The sequence below is a fragment of the Episyrphus balteatus genome, chromosome 2 (genome assembly GCF_945859705.1).
Source record: "Episyrphus balteatus chromosome 2, idEpiBalt1.1, whole genome shotgun sequence".
NCBI classification, from domain to species: domain Eukaryota; kingdom Metazoa; phylum Arthropoda; class Insecta; order Diptera; family Syrphidae; genus Episyrphus; species Episyrphus balteatus.
This window is the reverse complement of record NC_079135.1, coordinates 51,914,421-51,938,605: the sequence shown is the minus strand read 5'-3', so window position 1 is coordinate 51,938,605 and position 24,185 is coordinate 51,914,421. Positions and strand designations below refer to the sequence as shown.

General features: G+C 30.3%; 1 protein-coding gene across 1 annotated transcript; it reads right to left on the bottom strand.

Moving 5' to 3' along the window:
- Positions 1-8,543: 8,543 nt before the first annotated feature.
- On the bottom strand, positions 8,544-23,877 carry LOC129909898 (uncharacterized). Its single transcript, XM_055987048.1, has 9 exons — positions 22,999-23,877; positions 14,177-14,952; positions 13,811-14,120; positions 13,092-13,749; positions 11,014-11,406; positions 9,845-10,943; positions 9,610-9,786; positions 9,455-9,548; positions 8,544-9,386 (listed from the first exon to the last, which is right to left on the bottom strand). Exons 1-9 carry the CDS (start codon positions 23,255-23,257, stop codon positions 9,103-9,105), a joined length of 4,050 nt encoding a protein of 1,349 aa, XP_055843023.1. The 5' UTR covers positions 23,258-23,877; the 3' UTR covers positions 8,544-9,102.
- Positions 23,878-24,185: the final 308 nt, after the last annotated feature.

Sequence of the window (24,185 nt, the reverse complement as noted above, 5' to 3'; positions counted from 1 at the left end):
GTGTCAAACACATCCTGCGCGATAAGCTGCATGTAACTACAGTACACATAAAAAGGTAATATATTTTCCGAACTGACATTAATCGCCAAATGTCCAAATGACCAATGTCAGCTCAATAATTCTTATTTGTTTTAAATTACCGACGGAAAACGAACAAAAACCGAAAAACCACGCACACCACACCACTTATTTTTTGACAATTATTAACCATTTTCCGCGAAGAAACACGTAGAAAATTTGTTATTTTTCAATTTATAATTTTTTCAAATGACATTTTATACATAAATTAAAACAAAAACAAATTTCCTGTTTTCTGCCATTAATCCAGTCAAATAAAGGTTTAACCTCGGAATGAATGTTAATAGAAATTTTTTTTGCTCAATATCTTCCTTTTGCCATTCTATAACATATCTCAAAAGTCTAGAAAAATCTCATGTCCGCTTGTCGCGATTTCAAGGTCAAATCGCGAAAGGGAGATTTTCAAAATTAGCAAAAATAGGCTATGGTATTATATACACATATGATACATGATTTCAAGGTATTTTTTAATGCTGATTCTTGTGGACATGAGATTTTTGTAGATTTTTGACATAAGATATAGAATATCCAAACAAAGATAGAAACAAAAAAATTTGCCTATTAGCACTAATTCCAAAATTGTACCAGGATGTTTTTCATGCAAAATTTGGTTCCTCTACCATAACTTTTAAGGGTTTTTCGGCAGTAAGTTTGCAACTGATATAATAATATGAGTTGACAGATGAAAAACAGGTATAACTTCCAGAGACGTCAGATTGTCTTGATTTTAGATTTTTTGGAATCAGCATTAAAAAATACCTTGAAATCATGTATCATAGTGTATATAATACCATAGCCTATTTTTGCTAATTTTGAAAATCTCCATTTCGCGATTTGACCTTGAAATCGCGACGAGCGGACATGAGATTTTTCTAGACTTTTGAGATATGTTATAGAATGGCAAAAGGAAGATATTGAGCAAAAAAAATTTCTATTTACATTCATTCCGAGATTCACCCCTTTTTTCTCCTTATTTGACTATATTACATTGAAATATTAAAATTAAAGGCAGATCTAACAAATTAGTGCCCATTTTTTACAAACAAATTTTGACAACTTTCGGAAGATATTACCTTATTATGTGTACTGTGGCATGTACCTACTTTTTTATATTCGTTTTCGTTTAGTAAGTGGGAAAGCGCCCAAAAGGTTGTGTTCCCAACAGACAGCCGGGAAGTCGGTAACGCTTACCAGATTGCCGGCTGTTTGTTAAATGGACCTGAGGGTCCAAAAAATTTATATTTTTATCAAATATATTTTAAATTTTTTTCTAAGTAAAAGGCACGATTGATATGTAAAATATTTTTATCAATTAAATTTAAAGAATAATGAATTGTAATTTTATTTTTAAGAAACTTCATACGAAATATAAGAAAAATTAATTTTTGATATACAATCTGAAGATGAGAATTGTTATTCCCGAAAACTTTAATGGTTGAAAATAAAATATTGTATGAGTATAAGAGTTTAATTTTCCACTATTTTTCAAAAGAAATTGGTATACACTAGAGTGACCGCAAGAAATCGATTTTCGAAATTTGGTAGGGGGAACCCCATAAAATGTTCCGCCTTTGCAGATTTTTAGATAGCCAAAATTTCAGCTTGATTGGATAACTCAAAATGGTGCCGACACTCGCTCAAAGTATCAAAAATCGCTGTTTTTTCACTGTTTTTCGAAGAAAATTAGCTCTAGCTCCCAAACAAATCGGGTTATTTTCACTTTTTATATATTAAATTAAAGGTAGTGTTGCTACACATAATTCAGATGCTTAATTTGTTTAGTTTTACCAAAAAAGAAAAATTTTGTCATCAATTTAAATTTTCAGTACTTACCTCAAAAAGAGCTTTTACTTTGTAAATCTCTTGATTAATTTTTTTAGTATTTACTTCATTAATTATGTATAAGAAATGTAACACGATGTTATTTTTTTTGTTTTTTAGGACGTGTGTGAATTGCGTAAAATAGTAAACATAGTGTAAAATTTTTGACACTATTGAGGTGAATAAAAAATTTTCAGCTGTTAAAAATTTATTGGGCTCTGGGACCTGGTTAAATTTGAGTTAAATTTTTTTTGCAGAAGGTTTTGTTTTGTTTTTTTTTTTTATTAAAAAGGAGTTTCATGCAGAAAAGAGGCAGAGAAAAATATTAAACAATAAGCCATACAGCTGAAATTTTTTTGTTCACCTCAATAGTGTCAAAAATTTTAAATTAACGCAATTCACACACAGCCTAAGAATTCTGTTAAATGTTTCGTTTTTTTTTTTTATAAAACAGTTAAAAAAAAAAAGTTTAATTTTAAATCGAGTTTGCACTTCAGCTCTTTTTGAGGTAAGTACTGAAAATTTAAATTGATGACAACATTTCTCGTTTTTAGTAAAACTAATCAAATTTAGCTTCTGAATTATGTGTAACAACACTACCTTTAATTTAATATATAAAAAGTGAAAATAACCCGATTTGTTTGGGAGCTAGAGCTAATTTTCTTCGAAAAACAGTGAAAAAACAGAGATTTTTGATACTTTGAGCGAGTGTCGGCACCATTTAGAGCTATCCAATCGAGCTGAAATTTTGGCTATCTAAAAATCTGCAAAGGCGGAACATTTTATGGGGTTCCCACGAAAAAAAATTCGACAAAAAATTTTTTCTATGGGAGTTGCGGTCACTCTAGTATACACCCACCGAAATAATTATAAAGGCAGTTGATTTTATTCGTTTTTAGATAGTGTAAAGGATATTTATTTTTTACTTTTTGCACAAATAAGAAGACAAGTATAACTGGATTGTTTGCCACCCTTTATTTTTATTTAATTCGTTTAACTTAATTTAAAAAATTATTTTTTGCGTTTCTGGTACGGAATAATTATAAAGGCACAGCTGATTTTCACATTAAAATGTGATTTAACGAGATCAAATGTAATCAAAAGAATGCAAAACAGTTGGAAAGTCAATTTAATCCCATTATGCCCATATCATAAGTAAAATTTTTTGGTCATTTTAAAATGCGGTGTGGAAAATCCTTGACCCAGGCAGAAATGGCCAAAATTAAGGTTAACCATGAAGAGGGCTTGTCTAACGGGGAAATTTCTTGAGGATTAAAAAGGTCCGATTGTGTAATTGATAATTTAATTTAAAAAAGTGACAAGTATGGTTACTTGAAACTATCAGGAACAGGAAGGAAGCCTTTGGTCGAAGAGAGAGCCAAAAGTGACAAAAAATTAACTTATTTTCGTGAGAATTTTATAGCAAGCGAAGTTTTCGAGAAAATGAACTTGGTAGTGGGAGTACGACAAGTGCAGCAAATAATTAAGGTGGAATTAAGACATAAACCTGCCCGTCTTTGCCTCGGTGAAAAGCATACAATCTGGAATGAAAAATGGAAAAACTTTTACTTTCACCGATAAAAGAAAGTTTAATTTTGATGGCCTAGATGATGTACACCTCGGTTTAGAAAAGCGAATAAAATCAACTGCCTTTTTAATTATTTCGGTGAGTGTATGGCATCAAAAAAAAAATTAGTACGCCATTCTGAAGAAATTATATTAATCCATTAAAAAAAGTTTCAAGAAAATTCATTAATCCGTGTTGAAAAAATTGATTTTTCAAAAAAGTAATTTTATTTAATTTTTTAAATACCTATCTTTTTTATTGAATTTTACCTTTTTTTTTTAATTACTTATTAAAATACTTTCGTATAAAATAAATTCGATGAAATTGATTAAATCGTTAAGTCATCTCATAATAAAAAAAAAAAATCATGTGTGCAATTCACACGTGTTCTTTGTATATAAAATCTATAGTAGGTACTTTCATAAAGTGAAATTTTTTAGTTTGTTCGCTACCTGAGTGGTCGCGAGGGCGCTTAGATCGAATTCAATAATGGGAGTAAGGAGATGAGATATACATTTCTGTTGAAATTTGACATAGTTTTTAGTTCGTTCGCTAGCTTACTATTTTGGTGGCGCTGTTTTTTTTTTCATGATAGTACTATAGATTTTATATACCTACAAAGCACGTGTTAGAAGTGAAACCTTAAAAAATCATTTTTCTTAAAAAGAAAATCGAAAAAAACTACCTATTTTAATTCCAACAACCTATAACAAATTTTATATCAACTTTTATATGACGCTTCAATAATGGATGTATCTACCATGCCTACCAAAAAAGTAAGACATTTTTAAAGCCAACCATTTCGAAATTTCAAAATGAGACTACAGTACTTTATTCACTGGTGGCTGATCTGATCATCATCGGCAACAGATCTCTACAGGTGTTTTGAGGTATTTTTCAATTTTTTCAATTTAAGATTGTGTAACTTGTAGAGCACGTACCTTTATGTGTGATATATCAAATTAAAGGTTATGTTATCAAATTTGTATGTGCACTAGATTAAAAGATATAACGTGTGGAGAAAAAGGACATCTTTGTACCGTTATCTCAGAATTTTTAATATGAAATTAATTTAAATTTTGTACAATCATAGTTTATTTCATTCATCTATCTATTAAAACAAAAAAGTTATAACAAGTTGAATGTTCGTGTCGCGTTTTCGTTTCATCTTGTTTCAAATCACTACGATACTAAAGAAGTTTTCACTTCAATAAAGAACCGTTTATAACGAAATAAATTAACATGTAAAACATACCTATTTTTAAAAACTTCTATATAAAGCACAAATTGTTGAAATTTGCTTTACAGTTTCCGAGGAAGTCAGGAATAAATAACCGTTATAACCATAACCGTAGAAAAAATGTTTCCTTTTTAAATTATTTCTATCTTCTTGACCTTATTTATTATAAATAATTTTAACGTAGGATACAAATTGTTTATTTTTTTTTTTTTTCAAAAGTACGATTTTATTTGCGATATTACACATAAAAATGTTTGTTGTATGATAAGTACCGTCAGTTTTGGTCCTAAAAAAAACTCCAAATTCAAAAGCCTTTAACTACCAATTTTTAAGCAATTGCTACACTCATTTTAATTGAAGCTTGAGATACAGTCAGACAGACAAACGGACAAACAGAATTTTGGAACCGTTCCTTAGAAATTAGTCACCTTTTCTTTTTACAATCATCTATCAAAATCACTGAAATGAATGTGAATCACAAATCACTTAATCCTTTTTGTTTATTTTTTTTTTTTTTTTGGTAGACGACAAATTAAACAGAGCTGTCTCGAAAACATAGTCGCTCAATGAGCTTACATCTTGAGCTCGCAGCGTCAAGATCGAGGTCTTTAGGCTTTGAAAAATAACAGAGCATCAGTTTTTATTTACTTAATGTTCCAATATAACTATGTACATAGATTTAAATAAACAAAAATGCCTATGTTCCCAATATAATAAGCTAGATTAGCCGAAACTAATAAATTTTCATGGTGTTTCTAATATCCTTATCTTCGCCACCAATGAATAGTTAATAAGGCATCCAAATCGCAAACAAAACCCTAATCACATTAAAATTCATTTGATTTCTCTTCTATCTCAATGTTGCGCATATCTATCGTATTTTGTATCTCATGTAATCTGTGTTTATTTTTTGATGAAAAATAAACAATAACGTTTGTCTTGTTTCATGTTCTCCTATTTCAAGTGCAAATCCACCCATACCCACATAAAATCTAGGTCCAGGATGCATTCGCATTGCATTCAAACGTGAAAAGCGTATAATCCTCCAATTTAGAAAGCAAACACTTTTCGGTTACAAAAGGCCACAAAAATTAGGACCCGAGGTCTTTGTCACCCTCAGGATTCTCGTCATAGGTGGATCTAGATGCTACCTAAAATCAAACAAAATAATATACAAGAAGGAAAATTAAATGGAAAATCCTAAAACTCTGATTCGACCCCAATGATGATTGATGCATTTTTGTTTTTCGTACAAAAACATTATTTTTCGTATAGAAAAATCCGGGCTACTCGTGTCGTATACACATTGATCTATGTGTGTCCTTCATTTTTACTAGGCTTACCTAAGGAGGAAAAAAAAATTTTGACATCCTGCCATTGCAAGCCAGGTGCGGCCATAAAAATGGGGTGTAATTTGTTTCACGTACTCTGCTCAATTAAAATTCATATGCGTCGTACATTTTTTGAAGGATATTGAATTTCAAAATGTGTTTACTTTAGCCTAAGGATAGGATATTCGTTCTATCAACCAAACTAGGACTTGGTTCTTCGGACAAAAAATTCAAAGTACACAATTATAAGTGTGTTTGTGTTTTATGGTAGATTTTATTCGGCTGTTGAAATGCAATTAGCCCCTGGGTATAAATTTTCCGCACTGATTTTTTTAAGGATACGCAAATTAATGCATTCTATATTTTTATTTTCTTGTTCATACATAGAACTTCACGCTTATTTATTTTGATGGTGGTTATATTTATATATACATATATAATGGGCTAAAGCAAGAAGACGAATTTCGGTAAAAAAAATATAGATTTTAGGGCTTTTGAGAGTAATTGTTGGAATTATTTATAACAAGGTCGATATTTTTAACAATCCAAAAAGCCGAATTAAAAAAAAAATATTTTGTCAAAAACAACTCTTTCAATTTCGATAAGAACGTTTCTGCAATCGTAGACCATTTCCAATGCGAATATAATTCATGATAAGGCCGAATAATAAGGAGCAGCTATTAAATAAAAATGATTGGGTTTCATAAACCATAACCTATGGCAGATATCGCTTTCCAAAAGCTGAAATTATTTGTGTAATTCACAATAATACTGACTATATCTCCAGCAGTGTTGTCAAACTATTATTGTCATTTTTAAATATGTACCTACCCTTCATATTGGCGCCTTGAAGAAATATTCAGTTGTTTGTGTCTCTTGTAAAGCTTACAAAATGTGACTCAATGAATATCGGATGCCTCCTATATTCATTCTTAACCGTCGTCGATGCATGTTAGAGCTTGGTCAACAATGAATTTGCATTGACTATTGAGATTTTTCAAAATAAAAAATACTCATACGCTACAGTGACCCGCTAAGTTCCCTTTAATTTTAACGCTGACTAAATAATTAAAACAAGTTAACTTTTGCTAAACCATTCAAATAATGTAAAAATTAAAGTCAATCTAATAGCCTTTTTACACCTATCCATAACTGGTTTTTCGCGAAAACACTCCAAGCAAATTAATTTTAAATTACATACATGTTTTAAAAATATTCAAATTTTCTTGTTACAACAGGTCACGAAAAAAATTGTATTGGTTTATTATTTTAAAACCACATTCTCTATTTCAGTAAAAAAAAAACCAACAAAAATAAATACATTTAGCCCTGATTTTTCAATCGTCAGTTAGACTATCAGAAGAATAAATGTTAATATAAAAAAAATTTATTTGTATTAATAAGCCTTAACTGGAGTTTATCTGGCATTGAAAAATTGGCTCTTAGAACATTTATGTATATTTATATAATAGAACAGTTACGATAGAGTTCTCCGTAAATCGAAATATAGGAAGGCTGATTTTTTCGAATCTGAGAGAAGAGTGTTACGACCGTATTCTGCTATTCGATTTACGTGAAAGTCTGAAATAAGAAGCGTTAAACTGGGGGTTAAAACTAAACTTAAATAATTTTTTTTTCTTTAAGATTTCTAAAACCCACGGAGACAACGTTTTGCTTTCGAAATTTTGCGTTTTTTCAAAGCCATGTTGACGTTGTAAAGGAAGGAATTCTTTGGATTCACGTGAATCGAATAGCAGAATACGAGTGTTAGAAAATTTTAAGTCGCGGTTTTCGTGACGCAACGTGTCTTTCTCTTTATCTCCGAAACTATTATTTCAACCGAAAAGGTTTTAAGAACAAAGTTGCAGGAAATATAATTTCCCCTTTTTGTACGTAGGATATTATTACCCTTACACACCCTCAACCACCCATTAAAAATAACAGATATTTTGCTGATTATTTCTTTTTGAACTAAATATATTTTCTAATTTTTATTAAAATTTATTCTGTGTTTCAACCATATTTTTAAGCTCTAATGGCAAATAATATTTGTTTAAATTTTTTTAAGCTAATGTTATTATATTATTATAAACAAGTACATTTTTATGATTGCATAGTGAAAATTATAACCGGATCAGTCACTTTTAAAACAAATTATGAATACAGTTTGCCCTTAAAGCCTAAAAAAATATTGATTGAAAAAGGAGAGCCTTCAAAAAATACTTTTTTATGTTTTTATGCTACCATTTAAAAGAAAACAAAAACACTAAACAGGCATATTTCAAAGAGTGGGATTTTTGTTAGAATGAAGAAATTATTTTTATTATTTGAAGACACCTGCTTCATCTTTTAGTAAAGAAAGTATTTCCTATTGTAAACGGCACGTGTCCAATACACAACATAGTAGATCCTGGTTTATATTTCAACCGATATGCTTCACTAAAGATAACGAAACATAGATGTTGAAAAATAGCAATTCCCTTTGGTCGACGGATTTATCCTAAGGTTATCCTGATTGAATTGTTACCGTTACCGTATCTCTGACAGCCGTTCAAGACAATAAGACAAAAATCATGGATTTTACATACAATTTTTATGTATTTATTTCTGAGATATAAGATAAAAATAGTATAATATAATGAAGAAATCACATTTTGTGCCATATCATTAGCAAAGTAGGTATGTATGTATTATATGTATATAAAAAAAATATTACACATAAAATTATAATTGTCAATTAAAATTTTTAAAATTTTCATGAGGTCATTTTCATAATTGGTTCTATATAAAATTTATAAAAAAATTAAACATTGTAACTTAATATTAAAATTTTCAATTATGTTTAAATTAAAAAATTGCAATAAAAATAATAAATTCGATAAAACACAAAATATTTAAACAATTTGTGAATAAAAATAACGCATAAATAGGTATGTATGTATTGCTAGTTAAAATATCGTAAATATTAAAAATGCTGCCTTCAAATATTGAAAGATGAATCGAATTAACATTCCTACACAATCTAACTACATGAACATTTAAAAATATCCACGCAACATTTATATCTAATTTAAATTATATAAAGGATTATTGGTTGCGTCGAATAATTGACTTCCAGTCGACTCAATCATAGAACGTAATGCTAAGCTACGCTGCTTCGAAACGGCTCTTCGCAGTGTAACTTCGAAAACATTTGATTCATCAATATTGTCCATTGCCAAATGCCGTTCTTTAGCCAAATCCGTTTGATTGCAACTTGATAATTCAGTCCGTCCAGCGGTCGCTTCGGGTGGAAAACACTGAAGCAATTCTTCAAATGAAAATTCCTCAACCAGATTATTGAGAATGCCTATTTGAAACAAATATAAAATATCTGTAAATTGGTGAACTAAAAAAATAAAAGAGGTTGTTTCATACTGGTGATATGTGTTTTCCAATTTGGTAAAACATTTTCTTTGTTAACAATTTTCCTCAAAAGTGTTTCCCATTGTTTCGGGGCAAATCCATGTGACTAGTTATTAAAAAAAAACTTAAGCTCAAGCCAAACATTAAAATATCATATCTTATCTAACCTTTCCATATCGCCAGAGAGTTCCTGGTGAGAAATGAATCAAATAATTTATAGACAGTGTTTTTGGCAGAGAAATAACAAGAAAACTATCGATTCCAATTAGGTTGGGTGTCTTCTGAACAAACGCAACAAACTCTTCAATAATTTCTGGATCTGATTTCGGAGATGCCAAAAGAGACTGAAAGACAAATGTATCAATAAATCAAGGTCTAATATTTGTGTTTGATTTATATTACTTGAATTTTCAATGTAAGAACTAGTGCTTCGTTGTCCCAACCAAGAAAATGTACATCTTGCTCGCCTTCTTCTGGCCTACTAAAGAACTCACTGCCAAATGGTTTCAAGTGATTGAGATATGAAGGTCGATCGTTTAGACACGCAACCGGCCTTAAAAATGGTTCATCAGAATTCTCATCGAATGTTTTGTAGTCGGGAATGAATGGAATAAACTTGCCAATGTCACCATTGCACAGTCTATCGGCATTATGCGTAGTTTGTTGACAGTGCACTTGCTTCAGAGACTCTGCATGTCTGGCAATAAACTTAAGACATTCAGTACGAATGCTGAGTGTTTCCTCGGAATGTTCAGGGTTTTTAGCCATTGATTCGTAGTCACTATTCTCAGTCAAGGCCTTCAGTTGGCCAAGATAAATGCGGAAAAGTATCTTGAGACCTTTTAAATTAGCATCAGATGTATTCATATCAACAAGGCTTCCATTTGCAGAGTCCGAACCATTAACATCCGCTGCAGGATCAATTTCATTATGAATTCTTGCTTGAGGTTCCCATACAATATTATTAGAATTACGTCGTTCTTCAAAAATAATATGACTACCTTCAGAATTTACCGAATCCTCATTCAGAGAAATTGCTTGTGAAGAATACTCTTCAGAGATCTTAGACTTTGTGTGATTTGTATTTGGGCTAACATCGTAAATATCGTAAAAGTAAACTTGAAGTGCGTTTACAAAGACCTTTTGCGAGGTATGATATCCTTTGACACCAATGTGCGTTGCAATGTAGTTAAGAAAGAGTGTGAGAAGGGTTTCCAATGAAATACTGTGTTCAATACATAATGCATGTATAAATGCATCACTTATGGCTTCGATGAGATCTTGTCTTTCAACAGACATTAATACGTTTTCAGTAAAGTCGGAAAACGATGAACGTGTTCCATTTTCACGACTATAATGATCATCGAAGAGTACGTTTTTGTGCCCAATGAGTGCTGTTGCGAGTCCCTTTCGTTTTGATCGTGAGATTGTTTGCTGAGATAGTTCAAAGTTCGATGAACGACAAGCACACACTGCTAAGAGCAGCATTTCTTCGGAAGACCTTTTTTAAACAAAGCAAAAAATCAAATAAACACATATTTCTTTAATAGCCATCCTTCGACCATACTTACAATTTATTTTTTCCACAAAGATAGGTCTGAATTTCTGTGCTTATGATGTCACCAACAACTGGTGACCCAAGCATCACCGAAGGTATATCGTTGGGAGAGTATTTAATAAACATATCGAGAAATTCCAATGCAAGAGGAATTTCTTTGTTTCGATCACCAAAATACGAAGTAACCGCATGGTAGAGATACGACGCTTTACTACGATCAACACCTAGGCTTAGAAGGAACAATTTAACAGTGTAGATGAGCCCAACAAATATTTGTTCTGGTTGCGAGCCCATTTCAGCATTCATTTTAAGTTCTTCAATGAAGTTGGTGTAGATATCAGCTAGCTGCACGTTACACATTTTGTAAAAACCTGTTGCTTGAACGTATACTTCCTTCTTGCATGATCTTAAGTGAAATAATTTTTTAAATTCTTAGATATTTTTTTCTAATTAAATTATAAAAAAAGTTTAATTCATTTTTAGATATATTTTTTTACGAATCCTTAACTCATTAGCATAACGAATTTTACATTTTTAAATAAAAAAATATTACATTTTGGTAAACTTGAAAAAAAGCTTTTGATGAACTTATTTTCAGAACCTGCAAAAGAACTTCTCTTTCTTAGAGCCAGTATTTTAAATTAAACTAAAAGGATGCATAAAGAACAGTAGCAAAATGCCGAGGCATATTAAATAGCTTTGTATCACCAACCAAGTCAAACTCTGCTGGGGTTCCTGGACATAGCAACATAGAACGGAATGATAAAGCCGATGAACTGGCCTAAAAAGGGTAAGCATAAAATAGGAATAATATTTGCTAATTAATTTTGGGGCTAGATATCTTGATCGGCTTGTTTAAAAGGAAAATAGACCTTAAAACGAAAGTGCGAAGCAATAAGTTACCACTAGAAGTTTCTGGCCTGATTCAATGAAAAGCAAATACAGTATACCTTATCGCTGGGTGTTAAAAGAATATTAGAATCTTAATAGTTATACAAAAGGGTCATTGCGCCATTGGTACAATGAGTACCAGAATGGCTTTATTTGGACCTCATTTCTGTAGGACTAGACAGCACTTATCCTCAAAATTTTCAAAAAATTGCCTCCGTTACTTTGGAAACAGGTTTGTTGGAGAACTGGACGATCTAGCACAAATCTCAATGCCGAATATGAGAAAATTCATAGAAATTCACTTATTGTTGCCTTCGATTACAATTAGAACGTTACATGATAAAAACACTTCAAAAAAGTATACAAACTTCAACGCGTTGTTAAAAACGTATCAAACCTTATCATTGAACGGACCAAATATGGTTTCAAATTACTGCTGATCAAAAAAATATAACCTCGATACAATTTACCTAGTTCAAAGTTGCTTATGAAAATCTAAATACAGAAGAGCTTAACTGAAATGTTAGATATTTTGTGGGTTATAGGTCAAGAAGAGCTTTACTGTGCCATTTGTACACGTTTTTCTATTTCGAGTTCAAGTATGTATATAATAAACTGAAACTTCTCATCCTGATAACGTTTCAGAGTGTTCACTGTTTCGTCGAACTAAAAAGAAAAAGTGCTAATAAGATATATGGGTTAGTTTCCGTCAAAAGGCACGTTGGTTGGATAACGTGTTGGGTGGAAGAGGCTGAAGAGCTTGAGAGGAAAATACTAACAAATCATGAAGTTTTAAAGAAGGGTAATTTTTGATGATACTTTATGATTTTCTTGAATACTAGCCGGAAGCGAAAGCTACAGTCCGTCAAATATGTTAACTATTTCTCCGACCTTTTGAATCGTTTTGTAACGGTTGACAAACATTTACTATTTGAGTTCTGTTGCTTTAGCTGCCAGTCAGTCAGCTAGCCAAAATTGTGTTTCATATATCAAGAATACCATATAATAAAATGAGTCGTTACCTTTTGATCTTCAAATGAAATAAAATAGGAGGGGGGGGGGGGGGTAATTTAAATTATTTTTAAAATATACAATTAATGGCACAACTTTATACAAAAAGCTCTTTAAAAAATGTTCAAGAAAATTACAAAAAAGAGACTTAAAACATTAATATAATTCCTCCTGATAACCAAAACTTACCTTATAGAAAAATCCGCCAAACTCCTACAATTTTTTGCGAATTTTTCTTGCAACATTCTGCGTTCATCTGGAAAAAAATTAAACTGCAAACAATTGCTTTGTCGCAACATAACATGTGCTTCTTCCATTAATTCATAAAACGTGTGCGGACTGCTTGTTCTATAGCCCATAGCAATATTTTCCAAATCATCAACCACCACTCCAACACTTGGAATGGTCAATTTGTACAAAGTCCATTCATTTATTATATTTGGACCACTACTTCGACTCATAGCACCACTAAGACTCTTAACACTGTTTCGAGCATTGCGTTTTTTTGTCTTACCACCAAACTCTTCAACATCACCAAATAAACTATTACTTATTAATACTAAACTTTTTCTAGCAACACAAACAAATTGCACATTAATGAAGGAACACAGCCCTATAACTGATATCGAAGCTTTGATATCTGGACTTGACTCTTCCGGAAACATACTACTAACCGTTGGATATTCAAATCGATTGGCAAACAATTTATGTCCAACTCGAGAAGTATGCGTTTCAACAGATTCTGTTGTGATTGCGTGAATGACAAAGTCATTGATATGAACTTTTATAACAGGTGCTGTGAAAGAATATGTGGCAATAGGTTTTTCGTTATCATTGTACCATTTTCCTAAAATAAAAAATAAAATAATGAAACTAATATTGGAATTGAAATTATAGTTATAACAAACCTTGAGCACAGAATTGATACAGATAACCATCAACACTTGTTGCAATCAAAAGTGAGTATCCCACGCAGAATTGATACATATTTGATTTTAATGAACGAATATTTGTGGGATGACTGTCCTTGATCATGGCATGGCCCAAATTTTCATTGTTTTCATTTTCAGGCATTCGTTGATAAATTGGTTTCAAATCCATGCATTTTAGAATGTCCATTATCCGATGATTTGGTTCCGTTGATTTCATGCACAATTGTAGTAACTTTTTTATATCGTATTGTACAGTGAAATCATCTTTGTTGCTAGTTGAGATTTGCTGAAAAAAAATTGATATATAATTTGTATCTTTAACTCGTTGTTCTCTAAACTTACAGCTACATTCATAGCTTTCGCTTCATTAACCAACTTAATTTTGATGTCACTAGCACGTGTCGGAACAATATTTATGTCGCGAGTATTTGTATCCTCTTGTTCCCACTGCGACTTCAATTCCATTTCAAATTCCCGTCCGCATGCCGAATTCACAATACGAGCTACATTAAAATCCACTGGAGTCCCATTAAATCCTATCCGTGAACAAGTCTCCAACGAATCGGTCTCAAAGCTGTTATTACTCGATTGTCCACCACTCATCTTACTCAAATGACTCGCATTCGAATTACTATCGGCATCTTCATCAGCATCCATTGCTACAATATCGACAATTTTGAAAGCCACAACAAACATTTTGTTGAGACATGCAATAACATTTTCACATAGCGATATTTTGAGTGGCACAAAGTTTAAGCTGACAAAAAATTTAAAAGGTAGAAAATCTACGTATGTGAAGCGATGTGTTTCATGGGTGCACGTCATGTATTCATATAAAAAGAGCCTGTCTTTGCTTGAAACAATAATGTTGCCTGATGATTGACAGCACTCAATCATTTCTGGGGGGTTTCTCAGTGGCAATTCAATGAGATCGAGACTATCAACTAGTGGTAATTTTGGTGTAGTCATTGAAGCAATACGGATAGTGATTGGATAGTCAATTAGTTTTTCTTCGGGGAATTTCCAAAAATTGGGATATACTCGCACAAACATTTTATCACCCTCACCATAGAGGGGACAGTTTATATTGTCTTTCTCCAAAGTTAACAAATATTTACCTAAAATTTGAAAATTTACATATTGATTAAACTTTTATTATTTATTGATTTAAATGTTTTATTTTTTTAACAGAACAGTCAAATCAGGTTTTGACATTATAAACTATCTGTGTTACACTCAAACAATACTCAGACAGAGAACAATGCCATGATTACTGAATGATTACTGAATGGTATGTAAAAATTTTATTAAACCCCAAAATCAGCATTTAGGTACATAAAACGAACTTTTGGACCTAGTCACTACAATAATTACAATTTTGTTTGTATTTTTGCTCCGAAAATCCCTGTTTTGTTGAATTCAAACTGTAATATTTTGCGATTTAACTGTATAAACTTTTATACTTTTTTGAAAACTACAATAACAGGGCAACTTTTTAAAATAATAAACCATTCGCACACCATACAAATTTTTTTTTCGGTGTTGCTCTCAAATAAAAGTTAGAAATTGATTTTTTATAAAACTTGAAACTGTTAGTTAATTTGCAGCAAAAATTATTTTGATTGATAATTTGTTCCTAATTATTTGGCAATGTTTTCGTAAAAGAATTTTAAAAAACAAAAATCAATAATGAGCGCAGGAAGCAAAATACTGTTTCAAAGTAGGAATTTTTCGAAATTTCACAAAAATTGCATTAAATCGAAAACCGTAAGGGTTTGGGATGAACAAGTTACCAAATTCTGAGAGCCCTTAAGTTCCCCAATCAGCATTTCGCTTGATCCATTACTTTTGGGACACCCTGTATATATGCATATGAAATTATGCATTCGTAAAAAAAAGTTGACATAGCAATCAGACATGACATTACGATAAAAAGTAACGTCACCTGTCATATACCGATTTGAAAAAAAAGTTTACTTTTCTCAAAAACGACTCCAACAATTTTGTTAAAAAAAATCGTATCTTAGTTTTAAAAACAAGGTCTATCTTTTAGTGATTTTTTTCCAAAAGTCATTATACTGTGTTATAAAATAATTACTTTTGAAGTGAACTATCAGAGGTTGTAGGTATGAATGAGTACATCATAAATTATGGCACTTGAAAATTTTCATAGACCCTCAAAATTTCAAGTTATCGTCAAAAAACCGTTTTTCAATGTTTTCAGACTTCCAAATTTTTTTACTAGTCATTCTTGGGCCAATTTAAAATGTTTTTACAGTTTTAAATAGAGGAGTAGTTGTTCTATTTTTAAATATTTTCTTTTAATATCCAAACACCAAATTGAGTGTTGATTTTTTAAATTGAATCTCAAAGTTTAGCTACAAGTTTTGATTTTTTGATTAACAGTTATGGCGTTCTATTTATACTGTATCAAATTAGCTTTTATTTATTAAAATTGGTTAGAAATTGTGGAAGCTATGATTTTTTTGCTCAAGGAAGAAATTTAAATTAATTGGGACAATCGAAGAAATACAAAACTAATTTCTATGTTGATACTAATGGTAGAAAATTTGTTATGGTCTTAATTTTTAGAAAAAATGTAAATCTTTGTAAACTACGTTTGAAAAATTTTGATATCTTTTTTGGTTGCTCAGATTCAAATTTTTAAAAAAATTTTAACACAGGCCCACAAAAAAAATTCCAATACTTTTTGCCGGACATACCTATCTTTATGTGTTTTGACGTGCTGAATTCGAATCTGTCTGTTTTGCTCGAACAACCTCAAAATTTTTAGTAATTTGCAAAAAACCTTGAAAAACGCTTACGATTTTGAAAATATTTTTCTTAATTAGAGATATTAAACTACATACCCTTTTTGGAGCTATTTGACTCAAGATGTTTTTTCCTTATAAAAACGAATTATATATTTTTTTTCTATATAAAAAGTCTTACAAACTTTAGCAACTTGAACTCTAAGAGCAAGAAACTGGGTCGCACGCCAGTTGTGCATTTTATTGTATTTTTTATTTCGTATTTAAGTTGAACAATGACCTGCAATAAAATAAAAAATATTTACTCTTTACCTTAGCTACGTGAAGTTAGAACTGCTTCAAAAATGAAAATCCTCTAAAAATGAAAAATCGTCTAAAAATGGAAAATCGTCTAAAACTGTCAAATTTTGAGATAGACATACAAAACCAATTGCAATCGTTTATCCACTTGCCACATTTATGTACATGATAAATATCATAGTTTGTCGATCCACAGTTTAAGAGATATTTGCCGAGAAAGGGATACGAACTTTTCCATCATTTTAAAAAACAAATTTGCACTGAAAAATTCTAAAAAAAAAAAATGTTTTCAGATTCCATAGATACAAAATAGAGTGGGCATAATCCAAGCCAATTTGTTATATTTTTAATTTGTATGATTTAAAATGCTTTTTTGCGAGTTGAAAAAGAAAATCAATTATGCAGCCCCATGTAAACCTCACAGTCAAAATTTTTAATCTTCATCTGTATTATATTCACTGTTAGTAAATGGTCAAAAAAGTAAGATGGTTTTACAATTCAGTTAGTGATTAAATTAGAGGAAATAACGAAAGTCACTGTGGTGTATGAGTAACTTTTTTATATGTAAAAATTTTAAAGCAAATATTTGTATGTTTGTAGAGACCAGTAAAATATTTGAATATGCGTGTTCCAGGTTGAATTAAGTACACATTTTACCACTGCCCTACCTATAACAACCGATGCACTACCTTAAATATAACACTGGCTACGGCTTTGGCATGAACTCGCTTGAATGAGTCATAAATTCAGCGGCAAGGGCTAGCCAGCTCTTCATGACTGACTTGAAGAAAGCATGAACTGACGTTTTTCAGTCCAAAACAAAGATTAATTTTGAAAGTGACAGATTACAGTACAAGGTGAAAATAAAATGCTGGATATTGTTTGTAGCAAATAAAGTGATTTAGGTCCAATTTATTCACTCTCCATTATATTTAAAGGCCCCATTAAAAATAAAAAATCTGTCAAATCACAACCAAATTTTAAAATTTCCCGTTTTTAATGGAGACTTTAAATTTAATGGAGTGTGAATAAATTGGGCCTTAAATAGTGTGTTTATTTGAGCTAGTAATAAAAGTAAATTGAAGTGAAATAAAGTGTGTGTTGATTTTAACGGAAAGTAAAAGTGGAAATTTAATAAACGAAATAAGTTTTATTGTGAACCCTGGATAAAACATTACATTGTTCATCAGGTGTCGTTATTAATTATAATTCCCAACAGCCAAAACAGATCAATACAGCAAAACAAAAATTTACAACCAGAGTGTGTGATATCAGTGATATTGCCTTTCGTCAGAATAACATTAACAGAATCATGGATACTTTGCTATAAAATTCTTTTCCAATAACTATAATAAAAACTGTGTTGAACCAATATTTCAACCCTTTGGTTAGACCAAATTTAGTTACAAATATAACACAGTTTTTCTACAGATGCTATTTGTATATTCCTTATCTTTCGAATCGACTTCAAAATGCTCCTATTTGAAATAAATATAATGTTCGTTTAGCTTTTAAATCAGAAAATGTTTTGAGAAATTCACTTTTTTTTTAATTTAAAAGGTGAATTTTCTAAAGGCGATATATCAAATATAGTCAAGTATCAAATATCAGTTTATGTAGGTACTTTTATGCAGAAGCTAAAAAATCGTATAGCTGGTCATAGATATTAATAACGGACATTCTCAAAAAACTGCTCTAGCTTTGCATTGTATAGTTGAGGGACATAGACCAGATTATAACAATGTATGTAGATTAGGGTGGGTCAAAAAAATCGAAATTCTTTTTTTTGAATTGGTACTCCGAAAAATCGATTGCTAGACCCCTCTAGAATATACACACCAAATATGAGCTCTTTATATTAATGGGAAGGTCCTCCGCTTTGCAATTTTCCATTTTTACATCAAGCTTCTACTAAAAAAAAATTATTTTTTTATTAATTGACTTTTTAGCAAATTTCTTTTCATATTCTTGTAGGAAATTGAACGCTCTACAAAAAAGGCCTTATACACTTTTTTCGTTTATCTAACCGTTGAATAGATATTTGAGGTCCAAAAATCGAGAAAATCTTTAAAAATTCGTTTTTTGTTCTTAATTTTGTAACAAATTGAAAAATTATAATGATCAAACGCGCAAGACATATTCTTGTTGGAAATTGATTGCTCCACAAAAAAGGTCTTAATAACTTTTTTCATTAATCTAACCATTCTAAAGATATTCGAGGTCAAATTTTAAAAAAAATATAAAAACATATTTTATTTTTAAAAAATTTCTAATTCACTAAAACTTCATTATTTTCAAATTAGCAAGATATATTCTTGTAGGGGCTTAAACGTTCTACAAAAAATTCCTTGGAATGAAATTGATTGCTTTAACCGTTTAAAAGATATTCGTATCCAAACCAATGCTCACTGATTTCAATAGTTTTCTTATGACCCGTAAGCATTGCGATTTGGATACGAATATCTTCTAAACGGTTAAAGCAATCAATTTCATTCCAAGGAATTTTTTGTAGAACGTTTAAGCCCCTACAAGAATATATCTTGCTAATTTGAAAATAATGAAGTTTTAGTGAATTAGAAATTTTTTAAAAATAAAATATGTTTTTATATTTTTTTTAAAATTTGACCTCGAATATCTTTAGAATGGTTAGATTAATGAAAAAAGTTATTAAGACCTTTTTTGTGGAGCAATCAATTTCCAACAAGAATATGTCTTGCGCGTTTGATCATTATAATTTTTCAATTTGTTACAAAATTAAGAACAAAAAACGAATTTTTAAAGATTTTCTCGATTTTTGGACCTCAAATATCTATTCAACGGTTAGATAAACGAAAAAAGTGTATAAGGCCTTTTTTGTAGAGCGTTCAATTTCCTACAAGAATATGAAAAGAAATTTGCTAAAAAGTCAATTAATAAAAAAATAATTTTTTTTTAGTAGAAGCTTGATGTAAAAATGGAAAATTGCAAAGCGGAGGACCTTCCCATTAATATAAAGAGCTCATATTTGGTGTGTATATTCTAGAGGGGTCTAGCAATCGATTTTTCGGAGTACCAAATCAAAAAAAAAATTTTCGATTTTTTTGGCCCACCCTAATGTAGATATTTTACAGTCAGAAAAGCATTCATATTTTAGATACAGACAACACTGTAAACAGGAGATCGGATTATGAAGGGCTTAGCACTATTTATAGTCAGTTTGTTAAAAGGAATATTTTGAGTTGAATTATTATCAACTCAATTTGATATGAACATTTTTTTTTTTTTTAAGTTTAAATATTTTATTTGGGCTTTAATGATCTTTATTTTTGGATGCAATTCATTTTCTTGCTACCCTACGTTTCGCCGGTTTCTTTCCAGCTTCCTCAGGGGATTTTTATTTGACAAATATAGTTTTTAGTTTAGTTTTAGTTTTATTTTTCATCAACTTGAGAATATCTCTTTTAGATTACATTAAGTTAATTATAAATAATAATAAAGAAGATTAAAGTAAATAAATATAAATATATACAGATATGTTATAAATAGCAAACAATTACCTAATAGATCGAAATATAAAACGAAAATAAATTTAACAAATAACTATTATAACATTAATATCGTCATAAGATTCTTTTTATTTTTAATTTTTGTATAAGAACTTACTTTTAGTGGTGAAAATTAAATTTTAGTACATTTTTATTATTATTAGTTGAATTTGAAAATTTTTAAAAAATTTAATAAATTAACATTTTTTGAATTTCTTATCAAATAAATAAAAAGTTTTTATGTTTTGAAATTTTGATAGTTAAAAACGTCTTTTTCAAGACATTTTCATTGATTTTCAAAACATTCGAGCTAGACTAAAAAAAACCTAAAAAAATAAACTTTTAACAGCAATCAATTGGGGATCATAAGAGCAATAAAGATAAGTATTTATTCTATACGTTTTATCGTTTTTTTTTTAAGAAATAAGCACACGTGAAACGTCGACACAGAAGATAAGATAGAATCAAAACAAGATCTATGGCCAACGAAGAAGATAAATTTATATAAAAAAAAAGATAAAATTTGATTAAATATTTTTTTAGAAATTATTTTATCTTCTGAGAAGAATCAAATTGACAATAAATGAATTGGCTTAACTTCAATAAAACCCGAACAAACGAAACGACCTAATGTACTCATCCCCAAGATATTGCAAGTACTGGCCATCTACTCTTTTACTGTTGTACTTCTTTTTGTAAAAGGAACTGAGGTTAATGAATCAAAGAATTGACCGTCTTTCTCAATTCGACTAAATGCTATATTTTAAAATGTAAAACATTTTAAATTTTCAACTGCTTCTCATTTCACTGAAAATATTTTCAATTTTTAGTTCTGTTCTTCCTAAAGTCTAATTAATACAGTAAAATAAGGAGAAAAAAGGGGTAAATCTCGGAATGAATGTTAGTAGAAATTTTTTTTGCTCAATATCTTCCTTTTGCCATTCTATAACATATCTCAAAAGTCTAGAAATATCTCATGTCCGCTTGTCGCGATTTCAAGGTCAAATCGCGAAATGGAGATTTTCAATATTAGCAAAAATAGGCTATGGTATTATATACACATATGATACATGATTTCAAGGTATTTTTTAATGCTGATTCCAAAAAATCTAAAATTAAGACAATCTGACGTCTCTGGAAAAAGTTATACCTGTTTTTCATCTGTCAACTCATATTATTAAAACAGTTGCAAACTTACTGCCGAAAAACCCTTAAAAGTTATGGTAGATGAACCAAATTTTGCATGAACATTTTAGAATCCATCATTATTAAAAATCAAAACAATCCCTTACAAAAAATATATATACCTACGAAATAATGGTATTTTTTGATGGAGGGGCAAATTTTAGGATATGCACTAAAGAAGATTCTTGTTCATCTTAGGAATAAGTGCAAATAGGCTAATTTTTTCATTTCTTTGTTTGGATATTCTTTAACTACCCTCAAAAATCTAAAAAAATCTCATGTCCGCAAGTCCTAATTTTCTTGGTTTGAAAATAAGGTGCAGATTTTAAAAAATTGGAAAACTACACTTCATACATATATTTGTGTCAGATCAACATGAATAAGGTGCATTACTTTGCAGGGATGGTCAGGTTGACTTGTTTGTGAGTTTTGTTGGCATTAGTGTTAAAAAATACCTTTAAATCATGTCGCTTATGTTGGTATACATATAAAAATTTAAACTTTTCTTATTAATTTTTTAAAATCTGCACCTTATTTTCAAACCAAGAAAATTAGGACTTGCGGACATGAGATTTTTTTAGATTTTTGAGGGTAGTTAGAGAATATCCAAACAAAGATTAAACTGAAAAAAATTAGCCTATTTGCACTTATTCCTAAGATGAACAAGAATCTTCTTTAGTGCATATCCTAAAATTTGCCCCTCCATCAAAAAATACCATTATTTCGTAGGTATATACATTTTTTGTATGGGATTGTTTTGATTTTTAATAATGATGGATTCTAAAATGTTCATGCAAAATTTGGTTCATCTACCATAACTTTTAAGGGTTTTTCGGCAGTAAGTTTGCAACTGTTATAATAATATGAGTTGACAGATGAAAAACAGGTATAACTTTTTCCAGAGACGTCAGATTGTCTTGATTTTAGATTTTTTGGAATCAGCATTAAAAAATACCTTGAAATCATGTATCATATGTGTATTTACTACCATAGCCTATTTTTGCTAATTTTGAAAATCTCCATTTCGCGATATGACCTTGAAATCGCGACAAGCGGAGATGAGATTTTTCTAGACTTCTGAGATATGTTATAGAATGGCAAAAGGAAGATATTGAGCAAAAAAAATTTCTACTAACATTCATTCCGAGGTTAAACCCTTATTTAACTGGATTAAATATTTTTACAAGAAATGTACATATAAGTTTTCAATATTCTCTGAGCAACCGTATTGTAACAATAAAGAATTCCAACTAATCAACAAACTAATTGTTAATATGTGAATCGAATTTAATAAGATTGTTTTTGTATATTAGTAATTAAATTCACACCCACTTTCTTAAATACAAAATAAATTAAATTGGAAAATCCTTTTTTTTTTTCTTACCAGCATCGTTGTAGATAAGGTCAACAACCTCACCAACTGTTGGCAACGAATACTTGGCTGGCGAGGGCTCCCTGCGCGGATCAGCATCCAAAGACGATGTAGTAGTCTTTGTATCACTGATATCATAAATTTCAACAAAATGTCCAGCACTACTCACGGCAACCCTATCAGCTCCAATCAAAGTTGCAGCTAGGATCTCTCCAAAAACAGAATATGTACTCTGTTTTGGGAAATTATATGCTTGGACAACTTTAACCATTTTTTCCACAAAATTATGTTTAACTTGAATATTAAATTAAACGGGTTATAAACTCTTGAAATTTGATCTAGACTTATGTCAGCTTGTTTTTTTCTAATTAGGTTGGTGATTATGTTTCATAAATTTGCCGTTTATCTTTTGTTGAAATAGGGTTTTTTTGGGTGGAAGGTGGCCGGTCGCACCCAGTTTTATAAACACGCAGACTGGCTGATTTATGTTAATGATGAAGTCATCCGTTTTGTTGAATTCGAATGATGAATTCTTCCTTGTAGGAGTTTATATGAACCATTCGAAAGCATAACTTATTGAAAAAAGGCAAAGAATTTTGTACGAGTTTAAAAAAAAATAAAAAAAGAGTTGCACAATTTATATTTTTTTTTTTTCGTCGGGAAAGTGGAACAAATCGATGTAACACGACGAATTTTCACTTTTTTTGGATAGGTGTATCTATCTGAATTGTGAGATAAATATAAATCTTTTTATAAATTTTGAAACGAGTAAAACTTATTAATTAAATATTATTTCTTTTAATTATTATTTTAGCTTTACGGATATAAAATTTAATTTTATTTAGCCGAAAACTAATTTGTTTATTTTGATTTGATCTGCAAACCACAAACGAAATGAATTGACGTTTACTGGAAAGGGATATATGTCAAATTCTTACTGGAACGAAGGTGTGTGTTCAGAGATTGTATTTTCTGCAAAGTTTTAATTGTAGTAGATTTCATGTTGAAGGTGGGAACACAATAGCCCTGTTCCATTGGGAGGTGTCAAAGTACTACTAGTAGTTTACTAGCGATTTTCAATGGAACACACTTTCAACGGATTCAATACAAATCGTATCTAGGTACTCGGGAAGAAGAGCATGAATAGATGATAGTACTAGATTAACCAAAACATCTACTAGTAGTAAACTACCACCTCC

Excerpts from the sequence above, each read along its gene's own strand:
- LOC129909898 (XM_055987048.1), bottom strand. The coding sequence starts at position 23,257 with ATGGTTAAAGTTGTCCAAGCATATAATTTCCCAAAACAGAGTACATAT. Across the intron at positions 14,953-22,998 it reads CCTTATCTACAACGATGCTG|GTAAATATTTGTTAACTTTG; the intron begins GTAAGAAAAAAA and ends TTCAAATTTTAG. Across the intron at positions 11,407-13,091 it reads TTGGCGGATTTTTCTATAAG|ATCATGCAAGAAGGAAGTAT; the intron begins GTAAGTTTTGGT and ends ATTTCACTTAAG.